The 8,412-nt window shown below is 42.0% G+C and overlaps 1 protein-coding gene across 1 annotated transcript in view; it reads right to left on the bottom strand.

Moving 5' to 3' along the window:
* Positions 1-396: 396 nt before the first annotated feature.
* Positions 397-8,412, bottom strand: part of PTCHD4 (patched domain containing 4) — a 195,323-nt gene continuing 187,307 nt past the window's right edge. The window contains exon 3 of the mRNA XM_021692109.1: positions 397-2,030. Within this exon, the coding sequence (XP_021547784.1) occupies positions 397-2,030 (1,634 nt within the window). The remainder of the gene's footprint in view (positions 2,031-8,412) is intronic.

The following is an 8,412-nucleotide window of genomic DNA, read 5'->3' as shown; positions in this document are numbered from 1 at the left end:
TGTCATGGCAATTTTGACATTTCCTCTCACTTTCCCTATGTAGAGGCCCCCTTTCCTCTCCTCTCCCTCTTTCTTAAGCATTTTATTTTTGAAAGTGGTTAGATCTTTTGGCTTTCAACACTCCATTGATTCGTCCATTCCTTGGAAGAGCTCTAAGATCACATCGACAAACTTATCTTTAGTGGAGAACAAGGTTGCAAATAACATTTCCCTCTTCTTTGATTCTCTCTTCCCCCCCCCAAGAAGCAGACACCTTGATGTGTCATGAACAATTCACTCTTGATCTGACTTTCCTTGTTACCCCTGGCCAGCCCAAGCAGCTGAGGTCTGAGCTTTACTCTCCCTGCATCGTTGTGCAATACTGGAAAAGAAAAATAATCCATTTGTCTACACCCTTCAGACTGTGGTGACATGGTCAGGGTTCTCTTGGATTTCTATGCATTCAATTTCCTCTCTCTCCTTTCGTTTGGCGCGTTTCTTTTTCTTGTGGTGCTTTTTGGAAGGGGGGAAGAAGGTTAGGAACACAGGTAAGATAACAAAACAGTGCAGAAGTGTGCAACCCCCAGTGAGCAGCAAGCATTTGAACAGTGTGAAGGTCAGGTTCGAAGGCACAAATAGGAGGGGGACCAACCCAATAAGAAAAGAAGTAACATTTTGCAAAATGGCTGTCCCATGCTCTTGTAGGGAGCTTTTTATACATTGTGTTCGGGTGTGCTCAGTTGCTAATACAAATGTGTAAAGCAGTGGTGCACAGTGGTCAATGGCAAAGTTTAAAGTGTAGATAAGGCACAAGATAGAAATGCAATCCATGTCGACGTTCCATAATGTCATTAAGCCCAGAACGCCCAGCTCAATTGAGGTGACACTAAGAATTAGCCAGAAGTTTCCCAGAGGGTGGATCACTAGGAAAAAAGTCAGGATTAACACCAGGAGAACACCAAAGCCTGCAATCAGAACAGGCACCGTGACAGACAAGCCATAATGATCCATGAACACAAAGGAGGGGTTGAACACGATAAATCGGATGCTCTTTGATAGGGACAGGGGCCTCAATTTTTCCAACACTTCTATGACTTCCTTCTGCTTGTCTCTGCTAGTCCTGGCCACCAGATACAAGCGAGAAGCAATAATGTTATTTTCATCCCCTGCCTTGGAGAAGATGATATCATTTCGAAAATGCTGGAATTCTGGCTTTTTTAAAAATGAACTTTGTAGGACACTGATAAAGTCACTCTTGTTACTGGCACTGATGTTGCTAACTTTCAGGAACTGGTAATACTGCTCCACCCAGGACACTGCAGTGAACCCACTGCAGAGTCTCCGTAGATCCTCCTGGACGCTGCTGTTCCAGTACTCCAGGGGCTCGTAGATGTAGAATCCTATCACTGGGCTGTAGTTGCTGAAATATTTCTGCTGAACCATGGCATAGGAAATGCTTGGGGAGTCACTGGCTAGTAGATTGATGATGTTGGCTCTGTCACTGATCTGCAAGCACCCCATGAAGGAGAAGGAGGCGTAGATGAGATAGAGGATGACAACAAATGGCTTCACGTAGATATTGGTAATCCATTCATTGTAATGTTCCCGGAGGAAGTGCTGAATAAAATGGTGCTGGTAGGGGTTCGTCTCGTGGTGGGATGTCTGTTGATGCCCATCACTCATCACGGTCTGGAACCACACAGGTTTGCGGTCCAGGTATTCCGCAGAGGGGATCTTACAGCAGAAGATGCTGTGGTAGCGGTTTTGCTCCAGTTGGCCCGCGAAGACCAGACAGGAGCCAAAGAAGGAGAAAACGTAGAAGTAGTTCAACAGAATGGAGACACACATGTTCTGACAGAAGACCTTCACAGCCTCTATGTTTGTGAATGGGCTGGCACCCATGCCAAACGTAATGAAGTACAAGGAGCTGGTCATGGTATAGGTGACCATCACATCAGAATAGGCATCTGCTACCCTGTCTTTGAAGGGCAAATTCTCTCTCGTTCTCCGCCATCCAGACAGAAGCTCAAACACTCCTTTAGTTCCATGACCTAGTTTTTTAAAAAAAGAAAGAGAATAATCGTTTTATTATCCGTTATCTATGCTAAGCAGTGCTTTAGACTCCAATCTGCAAAATGCTATGATCCTCCTATCAGGGTCTCAAAATTTGAGTTACACAAGGGGATATATTTAGTCCGTGTGTCCACTTTAGCGAAGTCCAAATTAATTGGTCCTCTGGGTAAAACGAAATCTGTGTTGTCTGTCTTATTAATTCGACAAGTCGTAAATAAAATTGACATGGTGTGATTTTTTTTCTCCCCCTGCACACGTTGTCTCCCTAAGCGGGTCATAAGTTGTGAATGGTAGGGGCTGTTATTCATGCATTTTCTTTCTTTTTTTTTTTTAAGATTTTATTTATTTATTTGAGAGAGAGAGAATGAGAGACAGAGAGCACGAGAGGGAAGAGGGCAGAGGGGGAAGCAGATCCCCCGCTGAGCAGGGAGCCCGATGTGGGACTCGATCCCGGGACTCCAGGATCATGACCTGAGCCGAAGGCAGTCGCTTAACCAACTGAGCCACCCAGGCGCCCCTATTCATGCATTTTCAAATGCCCCTCAACACCAGTTGAGTGCTTGATCAACTGAGGCATTGACTGATAGTCCCGAACCTCCATTTTAAGCTGACTTACATGCTGATTTAGAAAATCATAAGATGATTTTAAACACTTAAAAATCACTTTACCTTGATTTTAGAAGGTTAATAATCCACTTGGTAGCCAAGTGGCTTAGAAACCAATTCCTATAGATATGATTAATTAACATTGGATGTGAGTTGAAAAAAAATCCGCCAGGTCACATAAAAGACCGGGCAAAACCTTCAGGGTGAGGGATCCCAGCAAGCATTTTCTTTGGGCTCCTCACAGAACTTTTATTCACACAGTATGGATGCTGACTAACATTTGCTTCATAAAAGTGGATGGGGAATGGTTCTTTTTAATCAACTTCTGTGCACTCTTTAATAAGGGTAAATAAGCAAAAGCTTCATTCAACAAATATTACTTGAGCACCTCCTATGTACCAGATACAGTTAGATACTGAACTTTTTCCCCTGCCCCAGGAACTTAACAGCTTTTAAGATACTACTACTTGCTTCCTTATCAGCAAAAGCAGAAAGCAGCTGGGAAAGTAAAGGTATTATTCCATTATCTTCAATTTCCCTCTTTTCACTTCCCTGAATTAGCTCTGTCAATTACCATCCACAATGTATCAATTGGTAACTTTCTAACTGAGTGAAAATCTTCATAGATCACTCTTGCCCTTGTAGGCAAAGCAATACTACACACAAACCTTTTCTATGAATGGATACAAGCTGTTTGGGCTCTTCTCCAAGAAACCCATTAGAAAAAAATGTAGCTTAAAGGCACAAAATGACCTAGTTCAAGAAAACTTGGAAAATGGACTTCGTGCGGCACCTAGATATTGGAGCAATTCACTCAGTAATGCTTTAACAAACATATTATAATGGCTGGGGTCTTATTATAATCACTGATTTTGTGATGTTGATAGGGTTGCTAATTGACCTACATGATTTTCCCCCTTCTTTGTTACTTTTATTTGGGACTGCAATGGGCACAATTAAAAACTATTTCTCGGGGGGTGGAGCAAGATGGCGGAGGAATAGGAGACCTGGATTTCGTCTCCTCTCAGGAATTCAGCTGGATAGGGATCAAACCATTCTGAACACCTACAAACTCAACAGGAGATCGAAGAAAAGAAGAGCAACAACTCTCTCATCAGAAAAGCGACCACTTTCTGGAAGGTAGGACGTGCGGAGAAGTGAATCCGAGGCGATATTCAGGAGGATAGACGGCGGGGGAGGGGCCTCCATCGGCCGCTTCTGGCAAGTGATAGAGCCGCGGAGCACAAAATCGGAACTTTTAAAAGTCTGCTCCGCTGAGGGACGTCACTCTGGTGGCTAAGCGGGGGGTGGAACCCTCCGGGACAGTGTGGTCTCAGGACCCACGGGTCACAGAAAGACCGGGGGTGCCTGAGTGTGGCGGAGCTCCCAGGTATCGGAGCAGGGAAGCCGGCTGCAGAGGCGGAGCCCAGGCGCGGGCTCTCAGCTCGGGGTTGCCATAAACCGTGATCCGCGGCACAGTCGGGCCCCTGCTCCTCCAGCAGGGACCCAACAAGCGGCAGATCCGGGGAGACTCACCTTCTTCCCCCGGGAGGAGAGGTGCGGGAGTGCACCGCAGGGATCTGCTGGGTTTGGAGACTCCACCCGGGGTCGGGTGCCAGAGATAGAAACGCGCGGTCACAGGCCGGGTGAGCACGGAGTGCGGCCGGAGACCGGGGAGACGGGAGTGACTGACGGCTTTTCTCTGGGGGCTCACTGAGGAGCGGGGCCCCGAGTTCTCGGCTCCTCCGGGGCGGAGATTGGAAGGCCGCCATTTTCACTCTCTGCCTCCAAAGCTGTACAGAAAGCTCGCAGGGAACAAAAGCCCCGGAGAGCAAACCCGAGCAGATTACTTAGCCGGGAGGGGGCAAGGGCGGGGCAATTCTGCCTCCGGCAGAGACATTTGGAAACCACGGCAACAGGCCCCTCCCCAGAAGATCAGTGAGAACAGCCAGCCAAGACCAAGTTTACCCATCAATGAGAATGGCAGAACTCCAGCGCTAGGGGACTACTGCACATAGAATTCATGGCTTTTTTACCATGATTCTTTAGTCTTTCAAAGTTAATTTTTTTTTAACTGTCTTTTTTCTTTTTTTTTCTTTTTGAATTTTTCTTTTTCCCTTTTTCAACCAACATCTTATCAATCCCTTTTTTTAAAAAAAAACATTTTTATTTTTCATTTTTAGAGTCATATTCTATCCCTTCATAGTAGTTACCCGTATTTTTGGCTTATATATATAAGTTGTTCTCTCTTTAAAATTTTGAGATAGTTTCTTCTAACAGATTAAAATATACCCTAAATCTCTAGTATATGGTGTTTTCTATTCCCCTGCCTGATCACATCCTCTCCCTTTTTTTTTCTTTTTTTAAATCCTCTTCTTTCTTTTTTTCAAACAACTTCTTATCAATTCCTTTTATGAAATTTTTTATAATTTCCATCTTTACAGTCATATTCCATCCCTTCATCATATCAACCCTCATTTTTGTACATATATAAGTTTTTCTTTCTTTAAAATTTTGGGAGGCACTTTCTTCTAAAAGACCAAAATACACCCCAAATCTAGTGTGTGGAACTGATCTATATACCAGCCTGATCATATTTGATCACATTCTGGTTTTTTTTTTGTTGTTGTTGTTTTGTTTTGTTTGTTTTTGTTTTTATCTTTATCTTTTTCTTTTTTTTCTTTTTCTTTTTCTTTTTCCTCTCTTTCCCTTTCTTTTCCCACTGCTTCAAGTCTTTTCTGATTTGTTTAGAGTATATTTTCTGGGGACGTTGTTACTCTGCTAGCATTTTGTTCTCTCATTAATCTATTCTCCTCTGCACAAAATGACAAGACGGAAAAAATCACCTCAACAAAAAGAACAAGAGGTAGTACCGACTGCCAGGGACCTACTCAATACGGACATTAGTACGATGTCAGATCTAGAGTTCAGAATCATCACTTTAAAGATACTAACTGGGCTTGAAAAAAATATGGAAGTTATTAGAGAAACCCTTTCTGGAGAAGTAAAAGAACTAAAATCCAACCAAGTAGAAATCAAAAAGGCTATTAATGAGGTGCAATCAAAAATGGGGGCGCTAACTGCTAGAATAAATGAGGCAGAAGAGAGAATCAGTAATATAGAAGATGAAATGATGGAAAATAAAGAAGCTGAGAAAAAGAGAGATAAACAACTACTGGATCACGAGGGCAGAATTCGAGAGATAAGCGATACCATAAGACGAAACAACATTAGAATAATTGGGATCCCAGAAGAAGAAGAAAGAGAGAGAGGGGCAGAAGGCATAATGGAGCAAATTATAGCAGAGAACTTCCCTAATTTGGGAAAGGAAACAGGCATGAAAATCCAGGAAGCACAGAGAACCCCTCTCAAAATCAATAAAAATAGGTCAACACCCCGACATCTAATAGTAAAACTTACGAGTCTCATAGACAAAGAGAAAATCCTGAAAGCAGCTCGGGAGAAGAGATCTGTAACCTACAAGGGTAGAAACATTAGATTGGCAACAGACCTATCCACAGAGACCTGGCAGGCCAGAAAGGACTGGCAGGATATATTCAGAGCACTAAATGAGAAAAATATGCAGCCAAGAATACTCTATCCAGCTAGGCTGTCATTGAAAATTGAAGGAGAGATAAAAAGCTTCCAGGACAAACAAAAACTAAAGGAATTTGCAAACACAAAACCAGCCCTACAGGAAATCTTGAAAGGGGTCCTCTAAGCAAAGAGAGAGCCTAAAAGCAATATAGACCAGAAAGGAACACAGACAATATACGGTAACAGTCACCTTACAGGCAGTACAATGGCACTAAGTTCCTATCTTTCAATAGTTACCCTGAATGTAAATGGGCTCAATGCCCCAATCAAAAGACACAGGCTATCAGACTGGATTAAAAAACAAGACCCATCGATATGCTGTCTGCAAGAGACTCATTTTCGACCCAAAGACAGCCCCAGAATGAACGTGAGGGGGTGGAAAACCATTTACCATGCTAATGGACACCAAAAGAAAGCTGGGGTGGCAATCCTTATATCAGACAAATTAGATTTTAAACCAAAGACTGTAATAAGAGATGAGGAAGGACATTATATCCTACTTAAAGGGTCTATCCAACAAGAAGATCTAACAATTGTAAATATCTATGCCCCTAACATGGGAGCAGCCAATTATATAAGGCAATTAATAACAAAAGCAAAGAAACACATTGACAACAATACAATAATAATGGGGGACTTTAACACCCCCCTCACTGAAATGGACAGATCGTCTAAGCAAAAGATCAACAAGGAAATAAAGACTTTAAATGACACACTGGACCAAATGGACTTTACAGACATATTCAGAACATTCCACCCCAAAGCAACGGAATACACATTCTTCTCTAGTGCCCATGGAACATTCTCCAGAATAGATCACATCCTAGGTCATAAATCAGGTCTCAACTGGTACCAAAAGATTGGAATCATTCCCTGCCTATTTTCAGACCACAATGCTTTGAAACTAGAACTCAATCACAAGAGGAAAGTCGGAAAGAACTCAAATACATGGAGGCTAAAGAGCATCCTACTGAAGAATGAATGGGTCAACCAGGAAATTAAAGAAGAATTAAAAAAATACATGGAGACCAATGAAAATGAAAACACAACTATTCAAAATCTTTGGGATGCAGCAAAGGCAGTCCTAAGAGGAAAGTATATAGCAATACAAGCCTTTCTCAAGAAACAAGAAAGGTCTCAAGTACACAACCTAACCCTACACCTAAAGGAGCTGGAGAAAGAACAGCAAATAAAGCCTAAACCCAGCAGGAGAAGAGAAATAATAAAGATCAGAGCAGAAATCAATGAAATAGAAACTAAAAGAACAGTAGAACAGATCAACGAAACTAGGAGCCGGTTCTTTGAAAGAATTAACAAGATTGATAAACCCCTGGCCAGACTTATCAAAAAGAGAAGAGAAATGACCCAAATCAACAAAATCATGAATGAAAGAGGAGAGATCACAACCAACACCAAAGAAATACAAACAATTATAAGAACATATTATGAGCAACTCTATGCCAGCAAATTAGATAACCTGGAAGAAATGGATGCATTCCTAGAGGTGTACCAACTACCAAAACTGAACCAGGATGAAATAGAAAACCTGAACAGACCTATAACCACTAAGGAAATTGAAGCAGTCATCAAAAATCTCCCAAAAAACAAAAGCCCAGGGCCAGATGGCTTCCCAGGGGAATTCTACCAAACATTTCAAGAAGAATTAATACCTATTCTTCTGAAACTGTTCCAAAAAATAGAAATGGAAGGAAAACTTCCAAACTCATTTTATGAGGCCAGCATTACCTTGATCCCAAAACCAGACAAAGACCCCATCAAAAAGGAGAATTACAGACCAATATCTTTGATGAACATGGATGCAAAAATTCTCACCAAAATACTAGCCAATAGGATCCAACAGTACATTAAAAGGATTATTCACCATGACCAAGTGGGATTTATCCCTGGGCTGCAAGGTTGGTTCAACATCCGCAAATCAATCAATGTGATACAATACATTAACAAAAGAAAGAACAAGAATCATATGATCCTCTCAATAGATGCAGAAAAAGCATTTGACAAAGTACAGCATCCTTTCTTGATCAAAACTCTTCAGAGTATAGGCATAGAGGGTACATACCTCAATATCATAAAAGCCATCTATGAAAAACCTACAGCGAATATCATTTTCAATGGGGAAAAACTGAGAGCTTTCCC

The sequence above is a fragment of the Neomonachus schauinslandi genome, chromosome 8 (assembly GCF_002201575.2).
Source record: "Neomonachus schauinslandi chromosome 8, ASM220157v2, whole genome shotgun sequence".
Taxonomy (NCBI): Eukaryota; Metazoa; Chordata; class Mammalia; order Carnivora; family Phocidae; genus Neomonachus; species Neomonachus schauinslandi.
The sequence above is the reverse complement of the archived record's forward strand: the minus strand, read 5'-3'. Positions and strand labels throughout refer to the sequence as shown.